At 46.0% G+C, this 26,589-nt stretch overlaps 1 protein-coding gene across 4 annotated transcripts; it reads right to left on the bottom strand.

Annotated features, from left to right (window-relative positions):
- Positions 1-10,858: 10,858 nt before the first annotated feature.
- LOC138663607 (uncharacterized) lies at positions 10,859-25,195 on the bottom strand. Of its 4 annotated transcripts, XM_069749872.1 has the most exons (7): positions 24,644-25,195; positions 24,348-24,527; positions 24,142-24,265; positions 23,964-24,061; positions 23,675-23,765; positions 17,403-17,560; positions 10,859-13,626 (listed from the first exon to the last, which is right to left on the bottom strand). In XM_069749872.1, the coding sequence occupies exons 3-7, from the start codon at positions 24,170-24,172 to the stop codon at positions 13,546-13,548; spliced, it is 459 nt and encodes a 152-aa protein (XP_069605973.1). In that variant the 5' UTR covers positions 24,173-24,265; positions 24,348-24,527; positions 24,644-25,195; the 3' UTR covers positions 10,859-13,545. The 4 variants fall into 4 exon arrangements, with proteins under 4 accessions (XP_069605973.1, XP_069605974.1, XP_069605972.1 ...); XM_069749873.1 differs by lacking the exon at positions 24,644-25,195 and having other exon boundaries at positions 24,348-24,633; XM_069749874.1 differs by lacking the exon at positions 10,859-13,626 and having other exon boundaries at positions 15,759-17,560.
- Between the last annotated feature and the right edge of the window lie 1,394 nt (positions 25,196-26,589).

The raw sequence follows: 26,589 nt of genomic DNA, 5'->3' as shown, positions 1-26,589 counted from the left end.
CCACCACCACCATGACAACTGCTGCTCCTGCTTGGACCTCCTCCACTGCCTCCACCATGCAGCAGCAGGACCCTGGCATGGCCTTCCGCACCACAACCATGCAACAGCAGCAGGACCCTGGCATGGCCTTCTACACCACCACCATGCAACAGCAGCAGGACCCTGGCATGGCCCTCCAACCGCAACCATGCAGCAACAGCGGCACACGGACCCTGACAGGTAGGCTGATCCCAAAAAGGGAAAAAGAAACAGCAGACTATCTCAATTCCTCCCCCCTCACCTCCCAATGTGTCTATAATGTCAGGTTTGTCTCACCCTCCAGTGTGTCTCGGTCTTCTTCTCATGTGTCAAGCCCCATCCTCGAACTCCCAGACCCCACTACTTTAATTGCCCCTTCTCCTGCCACCCCTGCATCGGCCACACTTAGCCAGGCCTCACAGCTACACACCCCACAGTTCCGTCACTCTACCCCGAGCAGGCGCAGTTCAATTTTTTTATTGTTAACAAAATAAATAATGTTTTTTGCCCCCAATAATGTTTGGTTATTTGTGTATTTCACCGCCGGCAACACACACCGTGCACCTAATAAAACACTGCGCTGCACACTATATTGTTTTGCCAACTCATAGCTCCAGTAGTTATTAAGTACAAGAGTTCAGCTTTGTGTGTTCGGTATAGAGTTATGAGGTGGCAAAAAATAAATATAACTTGTATTTTCTCCATAATCTCTTCAGTCAGATTAATCTGTGTCGCAGACTGAAGAGAAAATTGCAGTAATAAAAAACAGAACTATACTCAACAGGTCATGTGTCATAAATAGTGAGTTCATGATGCACAAAACTATGCGTCTTGAACTCATTACTTATGACACCTGACCAGGTGAGTAGAGAACTGCCTTGTATAACCTCCATTTTTTCTTCAGTGTACGTAATCTATTTCACACAAATCGAAGAGACGATGGAGGTCATACAAGGCATATCTATACTCACCTGAACATATGTCAGAAATAGTGAATTCATGAGGCTGTTATTTGTGCATCATGAATTTATTATTTATGACACCTGACTTGATGAGTGTAGATCTGCTTTGTATTATACCTCCATCGTCTCTTCAGTCTGCGTCCAATAGATACTGCAGAACAGAATCAGGACGTAATGACGTCAACTACCTTACCACTAACAACATAAGTGGTTTTTAGAGGAAATACATATGAGACTCGGTCAAGATATCAAAACACAAATTTTATTAACAAAAAATATTATTAGCATTTAAAACATAACTGGTACAGACCCAAACCCAACAGGACATTTTACACGCTATTGTCTTGCCATGCCACATGTCCAATATCAGAATCAAAATAGGACGCAAATTGGTCCCGCATGTTGCCAACTTCAACAGTGGACCGCAGCGGGTTCTGGTAATCTGGCAATAGGTTTGCAACCGGTTCATCCAGTTCAATGTTGGGTCGCTCCTTAGCCATTATGTAATTGTGGAGAACCACACAGGCTTTGACCACCTCATCAACTGTCTCCATTTTTAGATTAATGGCTGTCGCAAGAATGCACCATTTTGAGACTAGAATCCCAAAGGTACATTCTACTGTTCTTCGGGCCCTGGTCAGTCTGTAGTTATAAATCCTTTTAGTGTGGTTCAAGTCCCGACTGGAATATGGCTTCAGTAGGTTTTTACATATCTGAAAGGCCTCATCCCCAACCATAACAAATGGCATCAGTGGGCCTTGAGTGTTGGGGAGAGGTCATGGCAGTGTAAAATTAAAATTTTTGCCATACACACGGCGGCCCATATCCGAGTTCTTGAAAGTCTGTGAGTCATTGCCATGGCCAAAAGCTCCAAAGTCCATGGTGATGAAGCGACAGTCCGCATCTGCTATTGCTATGAGCACAACGGAAAAATATTTTGTGTAGTTGAAGTACTCCGATCTAGTTCTGGCGGATTTGATGATGCGTATGTGCTTTACATCCACTGCTCCCAAACAGTTGGGGAAATCACACACACTCCAGAATTTTTCTGAAATTGCAATCCACATGTCCTCTGTGGGTAGGGGTATAAATTCATCCCGGAGAATGTTCCACAAGCCTGGCAGGTGTCCGCAACTATTCCAGACAGGGTTGAAATTCCAAGCCGTTACTGAAAGTGGAGGGATGATAAGCTCTCTCCGGTTGCCAGAAATCTGAAATAAAATAAAAAAAGAAAATTACAATCAATTCCATTTATGGTGGTGTTTAGCTAAAGACATAAAGGAAAATACAAATAATACATGGCAGACCAACAATTATGACTGGCATTTGTTTAGAATTATTACGTACCTTAATGAAACCAGGAGACGTTCCTCTGCTGGAATCGCTCTACGGAGCTGGGTGTCCTGTTGCCAGATGGCTCCTTGGACATGGCCAAGCAATTCCCGGAGTCTTTAAACATCCTGGTATATTCTGGGAATTTGTCCGGGTTGGCATTAAGCTCACCATATAGCGTGTGATAGGCTCCACGGCTCTCCTGGAGTTCAATAATGGGGTGTCTCCAAAAACGCTTACGCCATGTCCTTCTCTGTCGTTCTCTATTTATTTGTTGCTCCCAAGCAAACGCACAGACAAGAAACAGCTTGATGCTTAAATCCAGGTTGAAATAAAAGCTCTCCATGCGAAGATCCATCATGACACAGGATACAGTAGCAAACTGTTAAGATTTCAGCAGTCCAAGGGACTATATATAGATATCCTATAATACAGGCCCATACCTCCCAACTTTTGAGGAAGGGAAAGAAGGACAAAGTTAGCAGCGCGCGCAGTGCGCCGTGGCAAATTTTAAGCCACAACTCTGACCACACCTATTTCACAACTAGTCACGCCCCAACCACACCCATTTAGCACTTCTGATCTCAATGTTTCGTAAACAATAATTATAAACAAAAAAAATGGCCACACAGTGCTCCATACTGTATAATGGCCACACATGATGCTCCATACTGTATAATAGCCCCACATGATGCTCCATACTGTATAATAGCCCCAAATGATGATGCTTACAGTGTACAGGCCCCACGTGATGTTCCATACTGTATAATGGCCACACATGACGCTCCATACTGTATAATGGCCCCAAATGATACTGCATACAGTGTAATGGCCCCACGTGATGCTCCATACTGTATAATGGCTACACATGACACTCCATACTGTATAATGGCCCCAAATGATGCTGCATACAGTGTACTGGCCCCATGTGATGCTCCATACTGTATAATTGCCACACATGACACTCCATACTGTATAATGGCTCCGCTCCATACACGTCTTACACACACAACTCTGCTCCATACACTTTTCACACGCTGCTCCACTCCGTACACCTCGTACACACACGGCTCCACTCTGTACACCTCGTACATACACGGGTCCACTCCATACACCTCGTACACACATGGCTCTTCTCCGTATACCTCTTAAACACATGGCTCCGCTCCGTACACGTCTTACACACACAACTCTGCTCCATACACCTTTCACACGCTGCTCCACTCCGTACACCTTGTACACACATGGCTCTGCTCCGTACACCTTGTGCACACATGGCTCAGCTCCGTACACCTCGTGCACACACGGCTCCTCTCCGTACATCTCGTACACACACGGCTCCACTCCGTACACCTCGTACACACACAGCTCTGCTACATACACCTCGTGCACACACGACTGCGCTCCACACACCTTGCACATGCGGCTCCGCTCCGTACACCTCATACACACTCGGCTCCACTCCGTACACCTCGTACACACACAGCTCCACTCCGTACACCTCGTACACTCGGTCCGCTTCATACACATTGCACACGCTGCTCCGCTCCGTATACCTTGTACACACATGGCTCTGCTCCGCACACTTCGTACACATATGGCTCTGCTCTCTACACCTCGTACACACGTGGCTCAGCTCTGTACACCTTGTACACACGTGGCTCCGCTCCGTACACATCATACACACACGACTCTGCTCCATACACCTTTCACATGCTGCTCCGCGCCGTACACCTCGTACACACGCGGCTGTGCTCCGTACACCTCATACACACGGCTCCGTACACCTCTTACATACATGACTTCGCTCCATACATCTTTCACACGCTGCTCCGCTCCATACACCTCGTACACACATGGCTGCACTCTGTACACCTCATGCACACGGCTCTGTACACCTCTTACACACACGACTCCGCTCCATACACCTTTCACACGCTGCTCCGATCCATACACCTCGTACACACACGGCTCTGCTACATCCACACTGTAAACACCTCCTGACCTCACACATACACTTACCCGTCTGGCGCCATGGCAACCAGCAGAGTCCTGTACACGGAGGTCCTCACGATCATGAGACCCCCTGACTCCTCCCAATCATGTGACCCTCTGACTCCTCCCATCCTGTGACCTCATCACAGGTCCTGTGCGCACAGAGCAGCCGATATGTGGTGTGCTGCTCTGCGGGTGCAGGGACTCAGGGAGCGGACCAGGTGATATCACATACCTCCCAACCAGTGCGGGACAACTAATGTCCCGCCTGGGATCGCGGGGCTGACTGTCAAAATCAGGACAGTCCCGCTGGATCCGGGACGGTTGGGAGGTATGCAGGCCCACTGTAGTCTCATTGGCGGTGTCTGTTTATCTAGATTTTTCTCCTGTTAAATTTTCCACCATGCGCACAGAAAACGCAAGCATGTAAATGCTGTGTTTTTTGAACCGCATGCATTACCTTATGCGTCTAAAAAACACTGCGTTTGTATGCGGGTTTTCGTGTGTTTGAGGTTGCGGATTAAATGCTGCGGATTGTAGCGCAAATGTGAAACTAGCCTAAGTACAGATTCCCTGACATTATGGCAAAATGGAGACTAGCCTGAAGCCCCCTTAGACACTGGATATCACATCATGCAATCTGTCCCAGAGTTGGAGACATTGGAAGGAAGAGTTTGCACTGTATGTGGATCCGACAGTGGCCCCCACTGATGACAAACGAAAAGCAAAGCTGTTTTATTACCTAATTGGGGAAAATGGCAGAGAATTATCCCACACCTTAAGGTACCGTCACACTCAGCGACGCTGCAGCGATATAGACAACGAGCCGATCGCTGGAGCGTCGCTGTTTAGGTCGCTGTAGAGACGTCAAACACGGCAACACCAGAACGATGCAGGAGCGATCCAGTGACGTAACGGCGACTCACTTATTGTTCTCGCTGGTTGTTAGCTCCATGTAAAACGTTGCTGGCATCGTTGCTTTTGCTGTCAAACATGACGATACACGCCGACCTGGCGACGAAATAAAGTTCTGGACTTCTAGCTCCGACCAGCGATGGCACAGCGGGATCCAGATCGCTGCTGCGTGTCAAACACAATGAGATCGCTATCCAGGACGCTGCAACGTCACGGATCGTTGTCGTTCTCGTTGTAAAGTTGCTGAGTGTGAAGGTACCTTTACTCCCAGACACAGACAACCTCCTCCTAGCAGACATTGTGCAGGCATTTGATAAACACTGTGACCCAAAGAAGAATGAGACAGTGGAAAGATAACAAATTTTCACAAGACATCAGGAGGATGGTGAAAATGTGGACAGATATCTGACAGAGCTGAGGAGACTTGCAGCAATATGTCTCTGGAGAGATCAGGGACAGTCTAATCAAAGACATAATGGTGGGTGGCATAAAAGACAGTCATCTCAAAGAAAGATTACTGAGAGAGAAAAACATGACTTTAGAGAAATGCATGCAAATCTGCAGGGCTGCTGAGCTGACAAAACACAGCCTGAAGATGATGGCCAGCACCAGTGAGAATGATGATGATAAGGTACATGCAGTATCTAGGAAAGGAAAGACAAGACCAAGCTGCCCTATAAGCACTGTCCACTGCAAGTATTGTGGGAAAAGACAGGAGAGAGAAAAAAAACAAGTGTCCAGCATATGGGGAAATCTGCAGGTCATGTGGCAAGAAGAATCATTTATCAGCTATCTGCAGGCTGGGAGCAGGCAAACAGTACAGACAGCTCCACACTGTGACACCAGACACTGACAGTGCAGAGGACTGATTTTCTCACGCTACAGAGTTCATATGAGTTCATGCCGCCAGGGGGCGCAGCTTTGGTGATGGCACCGCTAGTCACCGAAGCTCCATTCCCTGCATTTCATTCATTCCCCAGTCACTTAAAGCAGGGAGCGGCCGCATTAGCAGCGCTCCCGGTTGTAAATGTAAATGCCCCAGATATGGATTACTGCGTGTGACTTGCCTGTACGACAGACAGGTATGGGATATTGTTGCTTTTTTATTTTGCATTTTTTTTTACAGAAGAGGGCTTCGCTTGGATTGAGCGTACAATAAAGATATTAAAACCTGTGTATAATTGTTTCATTAAAATACTTTATTCTTAATATGTGTGTATTTTTAACCATTTCCTACTATTGGATTAACAATGGATAGGCGTCTTATTGACACCTCTCCATTATTAACCAGGCTTAATGTCACCTAACAATAGCAAGGTGACATTAACCCTTTATTACCCCATATGCCAATGTTACAGGGCAGTGGGAAGAGAGAGGCTAAGTGCCAGAATCTGTAAGATGTGTGTAAGATGCACCTTTTCTGGGGTGGCTGGGGCAGATGTTTTTAGCCGGGGGAGGACAATAACCATAGTCCCTTTCTAGGTTATTAATATCTGCACTCAGTCACTGGCTTTCCCTCTCTCACGGAGAAAATAGCATGGAAGCCCACGTCAGTTTTGTCCATGAATTAACCCTTTAATTTAACACCTACAGCTCCCAAATTTCACACACACACACACACACACAACTAACATTACTAGTGAGGGACATATAAAAATCAAACTGTTCTACAATGGTTTACTGTATATAAACCATGTCTCATGTCCCGTCGAGATCCGTAATGATTTTACAGAACCCGACAATTGAATTACCGGCTATTCAGCTATCTAGCTCCGTATGAAATATAAATATATATGTGTCTCACTGAAAATATATATTTATTATTATTATACATTTTTATAGCGCCATTTATTCCATGGTGCTTTACATGTGAATGGGGCAAATATAGACAAGTACAATAAACATGAGTAAAACAAGGCACACACAAGTACAGGAGGAGAGAGGACCCTGCCCACGAGGGCTCAAAGTGTATAGGGGATGGGTGAGGATACACTAGGAGGGGGTAGAGCTGGTCATATGGTGGTTCAGTAGACTGGGGATCACTGCAGGTTGTAGGCTTGTCGAAAGAGGTGGGTCTTCAGGTTCCTTTTGAAGGTTTCCGTGGTAGGCGAGAGCCTGATGTGTTGAGGTAGAGAGTTCCAGAGTATGGGGGAAGCACGGGAGAAGTCTTGGATTCGGTTGTAGTAGGAAGAGATAAGAGAGTAGAGAAGATCATGAGACGATGGAAGGTTGCGTGTAGGTAGGTACAGGGAGACCATGTCACAGATGTATGGAGGAGTCAGGTTGTGAATTGCTTTGTATGTCATTGTTAGTGTTTTGAACTGTAGCCTCTGGGCAATAGGAATCCAGTGAAGGGCCTGGCAGAGAGGAGAGACTGGGGAGTAACGGGGAGACAGGTGAATTAGTCGGGCAGCAGAGTTTAGGATGGATTGGAGTGGTGCCAGAGTGCTAGAGGGGAGGCCAGAGAGTAGGAGGTTGCAGTAGTCGAGGCGGGAAATGATAAGGTCATGTACTAGTGTTTTTGTGGTTTCATGGTCAAGTAATGCACGGATCCGGGAAATGTTTTTGAGTTGGAAACGGCAAGAGGAGGAAAGGGCTTGGATATGTGGCTTGAAAGAGAGGGTAGAGTCAAGGATCACCCCAAAGGCACTGAGCATGTGCGACTGGGGAAAGTGAGCAGCCATTGACATTGATGGATAGGTCGGGTGGAAGGGTAGAGTGAGGTGGGAGAAAGATGATGAATTCTGTTTTGTCCATGTTCAGTTTTAGAAAACGAGCAGAGAAGACGGATGAAATAGCAAACAGACATTGTGGGATTTTGGTCAGTAAGGAAGTGAGGTCGGGTCTAGATAGGTAGATCTGCGTGTCATCAGTGTAGAGATGATATTGTTAACCGTGGGATTCTATGAGCTGTCCCAGGCCGAAGGTGTAGATGGAGAAGAGTAGGGGTCCTAGAACTGAGCCTTGGGGAACTCCGACAGACAGGGGGGCGAGATGAGGTGCTGTGGGAGAGGGAGACACTGAATGTCCGGTCTGTTAGATATGATGAGATCCAGGATAGGGTCAAGTCTGTGATGCCAAGAGATGAGAGAATCTGCAATAGGAGGGAGTGGTCCACAGTGTAGAAGGCAGAAGACAGGTCCAGGAGGAGGAGGACAGAGTAGTGTCGCCTGCTCTTGGCGGTTAGTAGGTCATTGGTCACTTTAGTTAGGGCAGTTTCAGTTGAGTGATGTGGTCAGAAGCCAGATTGTAACCGGTCAAAGAGGGAGCAGGACGAGAGGTGGGAGGACAGTTCAAGATGGACATGCTGTTCCAGTCGTTTTGAGGCATAAGGGAGAAGGGATATTGGGCAATAGCTGAACACAAGATGGGTCGAGGGAGGGTTTATGAGGATAGGTGTTATTGATGCGTGTTTAAAGGATGAGGGGAAGACACCGTTTGTAAGTGAGAGGTTGAAGAGTTGTGTTAGGATTGGGATGAAGACTTTTGTGAGGTTAGGGATGAGGTGGGACGGAGCGGGTCAAGCATGCAAGTGGTGAGATGTGATCTTGACAGAAGGAAGGAGAGCTGATCGTCTGTTATGGTGGAGAAGCTGGCTTTGGAACAGGGCTGAGAAGTCAAGAGGAAGGGCATTGGGGGCTGCGGGCTAAAGCTTTGTCTGATGTTATCGATCTTCAGCTTAAAGAAAGAGGCATATTCTTCAGCAGAAATGAGAGGGGAGGGAGGAGATGCTGGGGGACGGAGTAGAGAATTGAAAGTGTTGAAGAGCTGTTTAGTAATACACTGTATATATGTTTTCAAGAATATTTGAGGCCATGGATCCATTATATGTCCATTTTGCAAGCCGGCAAGAAAATCTCGGTATACGGATGTCACACGGATATTTTTTTTTAAGAAAAATCGCATCCTCACACTGCACATGGATAACATACGGATCACTGTTGGGAAACATTTCTGCGATTCTCGTCCATGTAAAACGGAGCGATATTTTATATATTGTGTGTCACTCCAGCCTAAGTCAGAGAGCAGCCGCAGCCTTGGTTTCTTTTTGATTTTCAATACTTCTGAAGGCAGGAACAATAAAGCCAGTTCTGATTCGGCGCTGGGCTCATGTTATGTAACAACCTCACATGTGCCCAGGGAATGTGTCAAGACCACTTGAACAGCGCCGCCATGGAAAACAAAAGACACAAAAGAGAATAGTAAAACCAAAAACACTCAGTTTGAAAAAATGTTGCAGTAATCCGCAAGTGCTAGTAAAAGATGTAAAAAACAGGGTATTTGGTTGATACGTTTTTTGCAAAAAATGTATACTAAGCTGCTCTACCAATCTTCACGGTATACCCTTATCAGAGCAGTCCTAACTAATGTATGCAATCCCTATCTGATGTATTTAAAAACCTGATCATCTGTATATAACCTGTGTGAACAGGGTTTAGAGAGGAAAAATCCATGTGTGCATACAGGGTAGAACAGCTTTTGTGCAGATAGCCCAAGAGGAGTGGTGGAACTCCCCAGTCTTGTAGACACAAGAGAACAATTATGGAAACAGGAACACATGGGCTACTTGCACAGTGAACAAGTCTGTATGATCATGTTCACACACCACCAAGAAACCTGAAGACACAAAAGAGAATAGTAAAACCAAAAACACTCAGTTTGAAAAAATGTTGCAGTAATCCGCAAGTGCTAGTAAAAGATGTAAAAAACAGGGTATTTGGTTGATACGTTTTTTGCAAAAAATGTATACTAAGCTGCTCTACCAATCTTCACGGTATACCCTTATCAGAGCAGTCCTAACTAATGTATGCAATCCCTATCTGATGTATTTAAAAACCTGATCATCTGTATATAACCTGTGTGAACAGGGTTCAGAGAGGAAAAATCCATGTGTGCATACAGGGTAGAACAGCTTTTGTGCAGATAGCCCAAGAGGAGTGGTGGAACTCCCCAGTCTTGTAGACACAAGAGAACAATTATGGAAACAGGAACACATGGGCTACTTGCACAGTGAACAAGTCTGTATGATCATGTTCACACACCACCAAGAAACCTGAAGACACAAAAGAGAATAGAGTTTTCCATGGAAAACAAGTATGAGTGTTTTTATTTGAAATATGACAAACATGAGGAATGACAAGGTGTTGTCCTAGTAATGGACAATCCCTATTAGAAATACAATTTTTGGTTAAAACATTTCCTACATTATGAACATGAAGAAGACTTCTCCTCTGTGTGGGTTCTTTGGTGTGTAACAAGATTACATTTCTTATTAAAATATTTCTCAAATTCTGGACAGGAAAAAAGCCTCTTCCCTGAGTGGGTTCTCTGGTGCTTAACCAAAACCGATTTCTCGTTAAAACATTTCCCACATTCTGAACATGAAAAAGGTTTTACCCCTGTGTGGGTTCTTTGGTGTATAAAAAGACTACATTTCCTATTAAAACATTTCCCACATTCTGAACAGGAAAAAAGTTTCTCCCCTGTGTGAATTCTCTGGTGAATAACAAGATCTTTTTTCCCGTTAAAACATTTCCCACATTCTGAACAGGAAAAAGGTTTCTCCCCTGTGTGAGTTCTCTGGTGAATAACAAGATCTCTTTTCTCGTTAAAACATTTCCCACATTCTGAACATGAAAAAGGCTTCTCTCCTGTGTGGGTTCTTTGGTGTGTAACAAGATTACATTTCCTAATAAAACATTTCCCACATTCTGAACAGGAAAAAGGCTTCTCCCCTGTGTGCGTTCTTTGGTGTATAACAAGTTTGCACTTCTGGCTAAAACATTTCCCACATTCTGAACAGGAAAAAGGCTTCTCCCCTATGTGAGTTCTTTGGTGCCTAACAAGATGTGATTTGTTTTTAAAACATTTTCCACACTTACAACAAGAAAATCTTTTCTCCACTGTGTGAATTTTTGGATGTTTAATGACTGCAGAGACCCAAAGAAACTATACTCCCACAAAGTGACGCCACACCCGAATATTTCAAATATGACTTCTTTTATTAAACTTTATAAATAACTTGCTTAAAGTCAACTTCAATTTGTCAATTTTTCTCTTTTGGCTTAATAATTAAGGTCGCAGCTTATAACCCGGCAACATTTTGCCAACCAAGCGGGTGTAGGGAGATTTACTGCCCTCCGGACTCCCGGCGCAGGTATCTTCACCAACCTCATAACCACCTATTCCGCTGCTGCGACTGAAAGAAGAAACAAAAACATAACCACTCAAACAAAAGGGAGGGAGGGAAGGAGACAGGTCCGGGTGCAAGTGAGGGGATCCGGAAGGGCAGGAAGCAAAGCGCCGCCTCTTTTGAAAAGGGCCCCGCCCCAAACCAAGCCCGGCCCCCCGGAGCTCGGCGACGTCACCCCGTGGGAGACCCGGTGAGAGCAATGCCGAGGCCCCGCAGTCAGGGGACATCGGCGATAGCCGTAGTGTCCCGCAGACTGCAGAGACCCAAAGAAACTATACTCCCACAAAGTGACGCCACACCCGAATATTTCAAATATGACTTCTTTTATTAAACTTTATAAATAACTTGCTTAAAGTCAACTTCAATTTATCAATTTTTCTCTTTTGGCTTAATAATTAAGGTCGCAGCTTATAACCCGGCAACATTTTGCCAACCAAGCGGGTGTAGGGAGATTTACTGCCCTCCGGACTCCCGGCGCAGGTATCTTCACCAACCTCATAACCACCCATTCTGCCACGGAGTAGCCCGTGACACGAGCTACGACCCACCCAACGAATGGAGCGCCTGAACTACGCCCTCTCTAAGCCCATCCAGGAAGATGTCCAGACCCGCATCATTGAGATGCACCCCATCTGGCAAGAGAAAACCGGAGTTATCTCCTTCTAACCGGTGGTGTCTCACCACCACACCGCTCTTGAATCTGATGAAGCGAGAAATTCTCTGGTTAAGCGTGCGTCTGGATCTTTCCATGGCTCCCAGTTCCCTGGCACCTCGCCAAACCAATCTAGGGATCATCTCGGACCACACCAAACGCATTACAGGAAAGAAGCCTGGAAGTTTGTCCAGATCGGCTCTCATCAGGGTCAACAGCTCAGCGAGAGGAAAAGAGGCCAAATCATTCCCACCGGCGTGGATAACCACCACTGTAGGCGAGGATGCTACTCTTGCGATTCGCACAATCTCCGGCAGGACTTGTGACCATGTTAAACCTCTTGTTCCGCGCCAGATGACGTCCATTCCTGTAAGGCCAAGCGAACGACCTCCTGGGCATAATTCCGCACGCCGTGCTGCCCAGTATATATAACAATGGCCCACCAGCCATATGCTGGGTCTCATACCATCTGAAACCAGAGACAAACAGTTGTTAGTAAATAAAAAACTCGAAACGGAAAGGACAAGAGGGAGATCAACAATAGGGAAGACACCTACGAAAAAGAAAAGCAACCTACTAGCGCAATCTAAGCAAAACTTATTGCAACACTAATTCCGGCCTGATATATCTAGTGAAACAGCGAGATCTTCATCTACCCACTCTCTGTATATCTGATTCAAACAGACCAGCCCTGGAGGCTTCTGTTGCTGCACCGATCCTAAATGAATGAGTACCGAATTCCGTTGCGGTCAAACCGAGAAATGTCAATGCCTGTCTAAGGATCGCTAGGAACTGACACGCAAACAGAGGGGAGCCGTTCTCATGGATGAATAATTGCAACCCGCTGCCCCTAATTTGCATGTAACTTCTAACCAATGATAGCGGGCAAATCGATCCCTTGATGGCAAAAAGGGGGAACCATACACCCCTGCCTTCCTGGTCGGTTTTGGATCTGCGCACCCTTACCCTCAGCCCGTCGTCACAGATCACCAGGTCTTCCAGCTGCAGGCCGCCTGCCCTGCAGCGGGACGAGGGGAGGATCTCGCTAACCCGCATAGCCCCGAAGAAAGCCAGGCTGAAAGCCGCTGAAATCAACGTAGCCTCGTAAGTGGAGTCGCAAACCGAGCCCGATACCCTAACCAAATTGGACAGGAGAGTAAAAGAAATGGGCCTCCTTTGGTCGCTGCGCGCACTGGCCCGCCGCCAGCCTTTTAAAACCTGTGTAATTAAAAAATGTTTGGTAGAATCCGGCCAACCGCGCAGCTTAAAATGAAACGCCACCCCCGCAATGCGATTGCGAGCCGCTGTTCCCGACACCCCCGAAGCCTGCAAGCGCGCCAAAAAGGCCAATGTAACCTGGAGTCTCAAACTATCAGAGCTACCTACCGGTTTTTCAGCTGCCATCAAACACCACTCATCCCATGCCTTACCGTATGCTTTCCATGTGGCAGGAGCTATGGAAGACCTTAACAACGAAATCAGCTCTCCAGGGCATCCCAAACCGAAAGCGGGCATCCCCGCATTTGCTGCTGTTCCCACGGCTGCTGACCATACCGCATCTGTGAATCAGAACAAAGTTTAACATCCATAAAACCGACCTTTTCCACACTGTGAGCGATCGCCTTTAACCATGTGTTGCTCTCCAAACATTTTAATACTGTGAACCCGATGACCTTTATGACCGGCAACGAGGATGATGATAGGAAATTAAGGGCATGCGTGGCCTTGTCCGATTTCAGCCTGAAACACACACGTTTGTTGGCCAAAAACTGGCCCCAAAGCTCCATGGCAACCGCTAGGGGAAGCAGTTCCAGGAGCACCAAATCCTGGGTCCAGGCTCTGGTTACCCACGATTCGGGCCATGTGTCCGCGCACGTCTGTTCCCTAAAACTGACGCTGAAACCCACCGCATCCACTTTACCGAGCCTGAGCCCTAAGCTATCACTGTCACATTCATTTTCCTGAAAGCATGTTCTCCCGTTGTAGGAAAAGAGAAAACGCTGCCGTATAATCAGATCGCTGCGCAATTGCGCCGTGATCCTGATCCTGTGGTGGGGTTGTTTCGTACCTTTCGTAGCCAAAATTAACCTGCGAGAGAAGATTCTGCCCATTGGCATTACCTTACAGGCAAAATTCAGGGATCCCAGGAGGGATTGCATTTGCACTAGTGTAACCTTACCGACCGATAGACATCCCGCAATTAGTTCTTGCAGTTTTGATATCTTGTCTTGGGGCAACCTAAATTCCATAGCAACCGAGTCAATTTCGATTCCTAGGAACGTGATGACAGAGACGGGGCCGATGGTTTTCTCTGACGACAAGGGGACTCCAAAACAGGACATAACGTCCTTAAATTGGACCAGGGCATCGTGACACACCTCCGAATTAGCCGGACCTACAAATAAAAAGTCATCAAGGTAGTGTGTAATAGATGGCAAACGCGTAACCTTGCGAGCTACCCACTCTAGAAATGTACTAAACATTTCAAAGTAATGGCAAGAAATTGAGCATCCCATAGGCAGGCATGTATCGAAGTAGTACTTGTCCTCGAACATGGCTCCTAACAGGTGATAGCAGTCCGGGTGAACCGGAAGCAGCCGGAATGCAGACTCAATATCTGATTTGGCCATGAGGGCGCCTGGTCCTGCTTTTCTAACCATTTCCACAGCTCTGTCGAAAGGTATGTATGTTACCGTGGTGTCATCTTCGGGAATACCATCGTTCACCGATCTGCCTTTTGGGTATGACAGATGGTGAATAAGACGGTACTTACCCGACTCCTTCTTAGGGACAATGCCCAAAGGGGAAACCCGTAGGTTAAAAAAGGGGAGAGAATCAAACGGGCCTTGAAAGCGGCCTGCTCTAATCTCTTTATTCAACTTGTCGTGTAAAATGGCCGGGAGTTCCCTGGCCGATTTTAAGTTCTTTGACAACTGGGGTTTTCTTGAAAAAATAAAAGGAATGAAAAAACCGAACGAAAAACCAAAACTTAGCTGAGCTGCAGCCGGTTTATTGGGGTATCTGGACAACCATGGTTCCATGCTTTTTACGCTCACCGGTGTCAGATGGCTCACCCCCGCGGATGACTTGTTACTGATCGATTTTTGAGGGGTTTTTGAGCATTTTGATGCAGAGTGAGGTCCCCCACAAGCGGAACATTCGTGCTTATACTTGCACAATCCGTAAAATTTGCAGTGGCCCTCGTTGAAGAGCCAACAAGTGCCTGGCCTGCGTACGACTGCCGACCCAGCATTGCTGGCACTGCCGGCGGATGCCCCGGGAAAGGGCTGCATAGTCTTCTGGGCCATCATCAGCCACAGCCATGAATCGGTGGCGTTTACCCCCCACCCCAAATGTGGATTGACAGCTAGCCTGCGGCGGAAATCCTCATCGTATTTCCACCAGGCCGAGCCACCATGGGACTTATATGAACTGTATATGCTGTCCATATAAATGAAAAGCTCGGAGCATCGTTCTGGGTGTTTCTCTCCCATCACGCATCCTAGAACTGCGAAAGCCTGCAGCCAATTGTTGATAGTTTTGGCAACCTTCGGTTTTCTGTCATACACTCTCTCGCCTACCCGTCTCTCCTTATCCACCGAGTGTTGCTCTGTGGATACAAGGGACCAAATGTCTATGAATTCGTTCGCCCAAATTTGTTCCTTTACGGCAATATCTAGGTGTGACCCCAGGGGTGGGACCCCGCAAAAAAGGCCATCCTTGTAAATATCGGGGCGTGTGGGAGGTATTGTCTTAGGCTGCGTGGCGGGTTGCAACAGCTTGGGGTTTACGAAAATCCTGCCGCAGCCTGCGCTAAACGGGGCCGCATCTGTCATATTACCCGTAATTCCCCTATCAGCTCCCCAAGCACCAGTAAAGGCGTACTCACCGGGTTGTATACTGGGTTCTGAGCGACTCTGCTCCTGAGGTGCGTGGATAGTAGCACCTCGCTGCCCGATCCGTGAAGTGGACCTGCGTTCCGACGCATCGTGATGACGAGAATGACAAGATGAACTGCCCGAAGAGGATGGAGAGCGCCACCTTGACGCTCTAGACCGCCTGCTGCGACGGCTGGAACGGGACCTGTGGGAGCGTCTCCTGCTATCATAACGTTCCCTGCGCCTTTTTCTATGACGGCGGCCATGCCCGGATGACGACGACGATGACGCGCTGCGCGCGGAGCGGTTACTCGCGCTCTGAACGCCGACCAAAGCCGAGGTGCCAGCACCCTGTATGGGGAGTCCCACACCGGTTGCCATCGGCGATATGCCTGCCGAGGCATTCAGATGTTCCCCCACCCCCGACGCTAAGTGAGCTTGGGCTGTTTGACACCCAGCAGTAAGTTGGTGAGGTGTTGAAAAAATTACCGGGAATGACGGACCCCTGTGTGTCCAAACCCTGTCTGCTGTCCCATTATGGGCGCAGAATGCTCCTGCTGCTGGGCCACTGCACCTAGCTCCTGTCCCTTCCCAGTATTATTCCCACTCCCCGCCAAAGGCTGTAGAGTAGGAGAGAACAAATCCTGTGACTCCCCCGTCCCCTCGTTCTCCTGTGATGATGCAGACGCCGCTGAGCCCTGAACCCCCCCCATGCTAACAACTGCCCGAGACTCCTGTGCAGCTGGGGTGACTAAGTGCTGCTGCTGCTGCTGAGCGTTCCCTCCCCAGGGGGTTAGTACCGACGTATGAGCGGAGCTGATCAACCCTTGTGTTCCCCCCTCCTGCCTCTGCCCGACCGCCGCCGTCGCGCTGTGCTGTCTGCCCACGTGAGAGGATGCGCGCGCGCTTGAGCCGCGCGCGCTCCTCTTTGAAATTACTGGCGGGCTCAGACGTGCCGGAGGCCGGGAGGCTCTGCCAGATCGCCACCTGACCGACGGCACCGCCTGGCTCGCTGCAGGGAGGGAGACGCCCGCGGCCAGTAGCGCCGCTAGCCAACCGCTACCCTCCCTGCCAATCTTCTCCCTCACCGCTTCCTGGAGCGGGTCCATTTTCCGGCAGCCCCAAGACAGGTCCGGGTGCAAGTGAGGGGATCCGGAAGGGCAGGAAGCAAAGCGCCGCCTCTTTTGAAAAGGGCCCCGCCCCAAACCAAGCCCGGCCCCCCGGAACTCGGCGACATCACCCCATGGGAGACCCGGTGAGAGCCATGCCGAGGCCCCGCAGTCAGGGGACATCGGCGATAGCCGTAGTGTCCCGCAAAAAGACTTTTCAAAGGGAAAACTGTTTCCATATTCTGGACATGAAAATGGCTTCTTTGATTTAGGAGTATTTCCGTTTTTAATGCTTATTTTGTGACTCTGATTTTCTTTAGTTGTCGCCAATTAATCAGAAGACAGGACCTGTTTCAAAGGATCAGATGAGAGATCTTTGCTCTGAAGGGATGATGATATATCTGGAGTAATGGAATTAACTTCAATTGTACACAGTGGGATCCCAAAATCATCCGATTTAAAAATTGAAGATGTTAGCTGTTCCTTGGATCTCCTGGTACAGTCATCTGCCAAGATAGAAACCAATTATTAATTTTGAATAAAGTATCTTTGAATGTCATTTACCATTTCTACTTCAGCTATCTTTAAAAATGGAAAGTTATGTAAAAATACTGAATTCTTCACCAAGACAATGACAACTCAGTCTAATAGAAAATCTCATAAGATGAACCAGTGGAGAGTCGTGTTCAACTGTTTGTTCATTCTGCCTTCCAAATATGGAATAAAAAGCCACAAAGAAACCTTATGGTGACGAACCTAATACCAATAAAAACTTCTATTCATCTAACAAAAAACAAGTCCTCACTCAGGACCATCATCTGTCAGTGGAAAAACAGAGGTTTTCACATTATAGTGGTTCTCAAAAGCTCTTGAAAAGTAATATGGCTTCCATAAACCAATCCAGCAATAACCACTCTGCCAAAGTCAAACTTCCCCCTCCCTTCTGAGCCTTTCAATGTGCCCAAACCACATGTGTTTGGCATTACTATAGTGAGATAAACCCACTTAATTTACAGTGCGCGTATCTCCTGGAGCACAATCAGGGCACTATGTGTTGGTTAATAAAATGGCATATTTGCATTTTTTTTCTCCTACATCCACTGTGTTCTAATTTCCGGAAAGTGCCCGTGGATTCACAAATTGTCACTACTTCAATAGATTAGTTCTCTGAGGTTTACTGATGAGCGAATATACTCATAACTCGAGATTTCCCGAGCTCGCTCGGGTGTCTTCCGAGTATTTTTTAGTGCTCAGAGATTTAGTTTTCCTTACCTCTGCTGAATGATTTACATCTCTTAGCCAGCTTGATTATATGTGGGGATTCCCTAGCAACCAGGCAACCCCCATATGTACTTATGCTGGCTAACAGATGTAAATCATTCAGCTGCGGCGATGAAAACTAAATCTCCGATCACTAAAAATACTCGGAGGACACCCGAGCGTGCTCGAGAAATCTTGAGTAACGAGTATATTCGCTCATCACTACTGAGGTTTATAATTTCCAAAATGGAGTGATTTTATGGGGATGTCTACAACTCTAATTTTCTGAAATTTTGTCATATTAGTGCATCTGCAGATGGTGAATCACATGTCTTCAGGAATTTGCTCCTATGACGTCACCAGGTGTGTCCTTATTCATATTGCAGGCCAAGCTTGTAATGGTGTAGACATTGGTACCAGAAAGTCTGGACAAAATAGGCTTGATTGAGCCACTATTAGGGTGCCTGAGACAAGTAGAACCATTCAGTCTGGCAGTATGGGTGTTGTGCTGTCCAGCTGAAGTAATCTTCTCCCTGGTTCAGCCAATTGGATAGCAACATATTCTACGAAAGTTCGAAGCATATTGAAGGAATCTGCCAGATACAGCCTTGTTGTCCTCTGGTTCAGTCCTCTATGCTCAGCTCAAGGCTTGTGTATTTGTTCCCTGTTGTGATCCCGGCCTGTTTGCGGACTACTCTTACGTCTTCTGATTTTGTATGTTCTCTGCTTTACTGGTTCTGACCAGGCTACCTAACTATTGTTCTTCCCATTTCTCACCACTGAACAGCAGGCAACTCTGTGGCCCAAGTCAGGGAGGTCTTTATGCAAGCCCAGATCCATGTAGTGGTGTTAAAGCAGCGGTTCTCAACCTGGGGGTCGCGACCCCGAGGGGGGTCGAACGACCAAAACACAGGGGTCGCCACCTCTCTCACCTCCCCATCCACCTTCCCCCGTATGCCTGGACTGCTAGCTTTACTCCCGGTCTCCCCGGTAACCAGCGCCGCCTCCGCTACGTCCTGGCTGCGAGGAGAGTGACGTAAGTGGGGCGGGGCTCGAGGAGGAAGTTGTTTCTGCAGCAGGAGCTGCTTGTTGTGATCGGAGCCGGGATTTCCTCCCGGAGCACTGGACGCAGCGCGGCCTGATGACTGCACCCGGCCGCCGCCTCCGGCCTAGCTCTCCCCCGTGCGCACACGTCCTGCCGGCCTCTATGGAAGTGATGGAAAGTCCACTGAACCTGGTGAGTGTCCTCTCCCTGCACTGCAGCACGTCCATCATGTCCTCCCTGCTTGTCACCTCCCTGGCACGGCGGGGGTCAGGTACCACCTTGTAGGACCCCAGCACATGGGGGTCCGTCCTCCTGTAGCCACATGTGGGGCCCCTCTGCAGAGGAGGAAGGGCACAGGGTCGAGCACGGTCACCAGTAATCTGGGGTGGGATTATATGTGCCGGATTAGCAGACGTCTGGATAAAAGGATCTCCAGGTCTAATCCTCATTACTGTGCAGATCCCAGCGGTCACTCCCCTCCCCCACCAGCAGGACGTGTATACATAAGGACCCCTTTAATGAACCATTTCACCTTATTAAAGGGTCAGTCATGCATATTTTGTGATTGGAGAACCCCTTTAAATTGAGCGATGTTAATAGCTGGCACAGAATGGTGTCCCCAGTAGTGAGTTCTCTATGGGCAGCCGGGCACCAGGAAGGTGAGTGCACAATTCTGTGTTTCAGCCTCCATCTCCCGCTGTCTTCAGATAACATAGCAAAAACCTGCAGAGGTTGTGCCAAGTTCTTATGTGGGTAAAACTGAGTACAGCTTGTAAAAACTATCAACTTTGCAATGTACCAGCTATTAAAATGTCTTTGCGTTCGCTTTGAAGCTGGTTATGTCCCGTCTTCAGTCCCCTGTGCTGCAGAGGGAACGTTGTCTCTGCCAACCGCCTGGGAGAGCACATAGTTTGGGCCAACACTGGTGTGACTTGTCAATCTTCAGGAAGCCAGGTGTCAGAGGAGTGCTGTGCTTCTGAAGATTCATCTTGAGACATCCCCTTTAAGGAATTTTCTGAGCACTAGCCAAAAAAAAAACAATCTTGGTGTCTGTGTAATGAGCCCCCAACGCTCCTGTTACCTTTCCTTCTAGCTAGGCCCTAGAATTTCCTACATTCCGAATCATAACTAATAAAATTACAGTTTTAAAGTAGCCACCAAAATTATTTTTTGGGTTGGGGGTCACCGCAACATGAGGAACTGTATTGCGGGGTCACGGCATTAGAAAGTTTGAGAACCACTGTGTTAAAGGGTGATGACTGAGGGATCAGGAAAAATGGAGTAAAAAGCGCTAAGCCTGTTCGTGGTAGCCATCTTTTGAGCTGCCAGGTGGCCACAAACACTGCTCTTAATACATTGTTTCTGCAAACTATTCCAGTAAGATATGGATTAAAAAAGCTGAATGGCACGCTTTCCCTTCTCAACCCTGAAATGTGCCGAGACAGTAACGTACAACCGTATATAGGGTATTGTCGTATACAAGAGAAGTTGTAACATAATTTGTGAGGTCCATCTGTTTGCTATTACCCTTTGTGAAAGTGAAAAAATTGGGCTTATATTTTGTGAAGAATTCTAAAATTATCACTACCTGAAGTGACAAGTCTGATTTGAAAAAAGGGCCATGATTGATTAGGAACACAAAACTGGCTGCAGGAACTCTTTATCAGATATTTTGTGAGCTAACTTCTGTAGCCGAAAACTGTGAATATAGACAATAAACACATCTACTGAAATGATCAAACTCAACCATCTTCATCATTAAAAAAGGAGTAACTAGTGAAACCTCTCTGGAGTTGTTACAGTGTGGGGCTTGGTGGTTCTTGGCAATCTAAATTATCGTAATTTTCTGCCAGATAAGTTTCAAAAACATATATTAGATAGTCAAAGAAAAGAGTAGAGAAAGTATTAGTGCTCCCCATTTCAGGAGAGATTGTGCAGTAATCTAAATTCCTTAGGATTGAAAACATAATGGAATTTATGACATGGAGTGAATCCATGAAACCAAGGCTCGAGCCATGCCAATATCTTCTGCAGGCATAAATAAATGTACAGGTCCTTCTCAAAAAATTAGCATATAGTGTTAAATTTCATTATTTACCATAATGTAATGATTACAATTAAACTTTCATATATTATAGATTCATTATCCACCAACTGAAATTTGTCAGGTCTTTTATTGTTTTAATACTGATGATTTTGGCATACAACTCCTGATAACCCAAAAAACCTGTCTCAATAAATTAGCATATTTCACCCATCCAATCAAATAAAAGTGTTTTTTAATAACAAACAAAAAAACCAACAAATAATAATGTTCAGTTATGCACTCAATACTTGGTCGGGAATCATTTGGCAGAAATGACTGCTTCAATGCGGCGTGGCATGGAGGCAATCAGCCTGTGACACAGCTGAGATGTTATGGAGGCCCAGGATGCTTCAATAGCGGCCTTAAGCTCATCCAGAGTGTTGGGTCTTGCGTCTCTCAACTTTCTCTTCACAATATCCCACAGATTCTCTATGGGGTTCAGGTCAGGAGAGTTGGCAGGCCAATTGAGCACAGTAATACCATGGTCAGTAAACCATTTACCAGTGGTTTTGGCACTGTGAGCAGGTGCCAGGTCGTGCTGAAAAATGAAATCTTCATCTCCATAAAGCATTTCAGCCGATGGAAGCATGAAGTGCTCCAAAATCTCCTGATAGCTAGCTGCATTGACCCTGCCCTTGATGAAACACAGTGGACCAACACCAGCAGCTGACATGGCACCCCACACCATCACTGACTGTGGGTACTTGACACTGGACTTCAGGCATTTTGGCATTTCCTTCTCCCCAGTCTTCCTCCAGACTCTGGCACCTTGATTTCCGAATGACATGCAAAATTTGCTTTCATCAGAAAAAAGTACTTGGGACCACTTAGCAACAGTCCAGTGCTGCTTCTCTGTAGCTCAAAAGTGGCTTTACCTGGGGAATGCGGCACCTGTAGCCCATTTCCTGCACACGCCTGTGCACGGTGGCTCTGGATGTTTCCACACCAGACTCAGTCCACTGCTTCCTCAGGTTCCCCAAGGTCTGGAATCGGTCCTTCTCCACAATCTTCCTCAGGGTCCGGTCTCCTCTTCTCGTTGTACAGCGTTTTCTGCCACATTGTTTCCTTCCAACAGACTTACCATTGAGGTGCCTTGATACAGCACTCTGGGAACAGCCTATTTGTTGAGAAATTTCTTTCTGGGTCTTACCCTCTTGCTTGAGGGTGTCAATGATGGCCTTCTTGACATCTGTCAGGTCGCTAGTCTTACCCATGATGGGGGTTTTGAGTAATGAACCAGGCAGGGAGTTTATAAAAGCCTCAGGTATCTTTTGCATGTGTTTAGAGTTAATTAGTTGATTCAGAAGATTAGGGTAATAGGTCGTTTAGAGAACCTTTTCTTGATATGCTAATTTATTGAGACAGTTTTTTTGGGTTATCAGGAGTTGTATGCCAAAATCATCAGTATTAAAACAATAAAAGACCTGACAAATTTCAGTTGGTGGATAATGAATCTATAATATATGAAAGTTTAATTGTAATCATTACATTATGGTAAATAATGAAATTTAACACTATATGCTAATTTTTTGAGAAGGACCTGTATATTACATCCATCAGCCATGCACAGCTTTGAGATATATCATGGGACAAGTGTAATGTTTTGTATGTAGTTTTTCATAATCCTCCCGGAAATTGGTTGGTTTTAAAATAAATTGGAGAGTCAGGATAAAGGGAAACTCTGGTGTTATTGTACAGAAATTCACACTTGGCCTCGCTGCACATTTACTGTTGTTGCTCATAAAAGCGAAGTTTAGCCAGAAAGATTGGACCTGGTCTTGTGGGGACCATATGAGCGCATTCATCAGCACAGAATGAAGAGAAGGAAGTTTCATCCAATAAGATATTAGGGTTCTAGGAAGCCAATAGCATCATTACATTCAGAATTCTCGTACAGGCACTTCATAATATTTTTCAAGTGATTTTCTAACTTGTCAGCACATTCTACGTCATTTGGCTTTGTAGTTTACAGATCTGGGCAGGTAACAGGCAACGTCTCCTAATCCCAGGGCATAGGTGGATACTCCAGGCTGTAAGTTCTATAGTTAAAGATTTAAAAATTTCACAAAGTAATTTCAACATTTTCAAATGGAGCAGAATGTTGTGGTCTAGTGGCAAAATGGTGATCACACGATTGTGATACGACCAGAATAGACAATCGATAAAGCAGCCACAGCTGGTGACTGAAAAGAATCTGCGACTTCTCTGCATTTAGGGGTTACTGCTCACCTGGGTAGTCATATGTAGGAATTTCCTCCTTACACCACTTATCACCCCTCCCATATGTCTCTGTAGTATTAATACGGGTCAGATCTTCACCCTGAAACAAATATTGTAAAAGTCACAGACAGATAGAGAAGTCACATCTATGACCAGCTCTAATCCTGCCATCTTCACCGTTCTCATTACGTAAGTATATAACATATAATCCTGGTGGATAAAACAAGACTGATCACAAGACCTTCACAGCCGTCTACACATCATAGATGAGATCTCCTGACACCTTCTCTCCATTTACCTGATGATCCTGAGGAACATTGGGATCTTCTTGTTTACAGTCCTGTGGAAGAAGAGGATGGGGACATCTCTCTGGTGTTGTCCTCTTACTGGGTAGAACTGGAAGAAACACAAACAGGGACTTTTTTCATTTACAGACAGATAATTATAGGCCATGTGTATTTAGTCCTGTCTATTACCTGGTGATGTGAGGGGTTGAGGAACTTGCATTATGACGTAGTTGTACAGATCTTTGTGTCCTTCTAAATACTCCTACTCCTCCATGGAGAAATAGATGGAGACATCCTGACACCTTATAGGAACCTGACACATACAATGATAACATCATCCCGCGATCCCTTCATAGTGTTACTGCATAATGTCCCAGCATTCCCAGCAGTGTCACCTCTCCAGTCAGCAGCTCAATCATCTTGTAGGTAAGTTCTAGGATCTTCTGGTCCTTGTTGTCCTCATATACAAGGGGGTTACATGGAGGTCTTGGGATTGGACTCAGGGGTCTTCGCCATCCCTCAGACACAGGGTCCTGACAGCGCTCACTAGAGGTCTTCTTTACTACTGTGTAATCCTGGTTATGGAGATACATTAATCTCACTACACACATTTCCAGAGTCATCACCACTGTGAGATCTATTATTCCCATAGATAAGAAGGATATTATGTGTCATCACCAGAATCTCTCACCTCTCCAGTAAGCCGGAAGAGGATCTCTAGGGTGAGGTGTAATATCCTATCTGCCATCTTGTCTCTGTCCATATCCATCCTTGATGGGTTAATCAGGAAAATTCACTTAAATAGAAGATCTTCACTGAAAGGTACTGATATTGTAGAGAGCTGAATGAGAAGAGGAGCCGATGTAACATCATAAAAATCCTGTGTAATAATACAATTATTGGAAATAATAAAGGAAACGTGAGGAGATAGAACATGTAGCTGTTGTATTCTCTAGTCTTGCATGGACTGGAACATAAGTTGAATTGCTGACTAGGACATCTCCTCCATGCTCCCACACACTGGCTATGATACTCACTGCTTCAGCAACTGATTGGCTGTAGGAATCACAAGTTTGTTTAGAATGACGAGAAAATACAGAGATTAGCAGGGACCCAATCACTAATAGCATTTTTTATTATTTTACAACATACTGCATTCTTCCCTGACATCTACTAATAAAACCTATATATTTAGGCCACAAACAACAAGCAGTTTCTTCCTCGGAGTCGGCAGCTGAATACGTTTCTCATAGACTCATCTTCCATAACGCTAATTCTCGTCTCATTTACCGACACTGGAATCAGCATTAGCAATACTGCAGGAGATATTCATTACACGTGACAGGAGAAATAACTACTTCATGATGAGGAAAACATCTTCATCTTCTACTACGGCTCTAGAAACATATTTGGCCAGAGTCCGTCACTGACTCCATCACCACTGACCGTCTATATGAACGTTTCCCGTCTTCCCCACTCTGCAATCTTCGATCACGTTAGATCTCATGTCGGCTTCACACACAGAAGATTGAGGCTTATATAAAAACTTGTTTGTAAGAACATCAACACAGGAGTTATTTGATGCCAATGTGTCCATGTACAGTATTTAATTTTCTCTTTATATTATGTTGTTTTTTTAGCATTTTCTTGTAGGCTTCCATATATTACATGAAAAACACCCCCCCCCCCCCCAAAGATTGGAGATGGAGGTACTGTGGAAAAATTATACTGTGTGTGAGAACCAAGAAAATGGCACTGTACGGTAACAAGAATGGAGATAAGTGAAGATTTACTATCTAGTTGTTTGGCTGGCAGCATATTATGTGGGGCATCTTGTATTATCATAATATGTGGAGGATACTGTGGGAACATTATACTGTGTGGAGGCCCCGTACTATTAGAGTACTACATGTTTCTTTAGTTCTCGTCTTTCATAGTTGGGACATTTATATCGATCAGCAAAAAAGGAACAAAACCATTGTGATTCTTATAAGGATAAAACACAAAACCCCCTAAATTTTCTAACAACCCCACAATCTGTGACTCTTCAGGGTAAATCGCTATCTCACCATTGGATTAGAGCTGATACTATGAAGCTAAAGTGACTAAACAGACTTTCTGTCACCTCCATAAAGGGGCACTTTTCCGTGTTTGTCAGAACTGTCCGAGGATTATTAAGGGTAAGTTCACACAGGGCGTTTTTGCTGCTTTTTTATGCTAATTTTCAGCAGCTTTTTCCATTACCAGCAAAGCCTATGAGATTTCAGAAATCTCATACACACATTGTTTTTTTGTGTCCTCGGGATTTTGTGCTTTGCAGCGTTTTTCACCCATTGGCTTGAATGAGTGTTGGAAAAAAATGCAGAAAAACGCAGGTATCATTACTTGCTGCTCTTTTGTGCAGAAAAGTCATGGACAGCAGGAAGTGACCTCATGGCCAAGAGCTTTGGGGTGTGATACTGAGCTATTGTGAGGTAGTGTCAGGTAGCCAGGTGTCCTGATAGTGATCTATTGTGAGGGAGTGTCTGGCAGTAGTGAGGTGTTAGCCGTGTCTTGGTATAGGAGGATAAGCATTGTTTCCCAACTAATCATGGAGATAATTTTTTTTCTTAGTTGTGAGAGAGATTTGTGTGTGTG

The sequence above is a fragment of the Ranitomeya imitator genome, chromosome 2, assembly GCF_032444005.1.
Source record: "Ranitomeya imitator isolate aRanImi1 chromosome 2, aRanImi1.pri, whole genome shotgun sequence".
NCBI classification, from domain to species: Eukaryota; Metazoa; Chordata; class Amphibia; order Anura; family Dendrobatidae; genus Ranitomeya; species Ranitomeya imitator.
This window is presented reverse-complemented; position numbering and strand designations above follow the sequence as displayed.

Coding starts and splice junctions, on each gene's coding strand:
- LOC138663607 (XM_069749871.1), bottom strand. CDS start 16,326: ATGGCAACCGGTGTGGGACTCCCCATACAGGGTGCTGGCACCTCGGCT.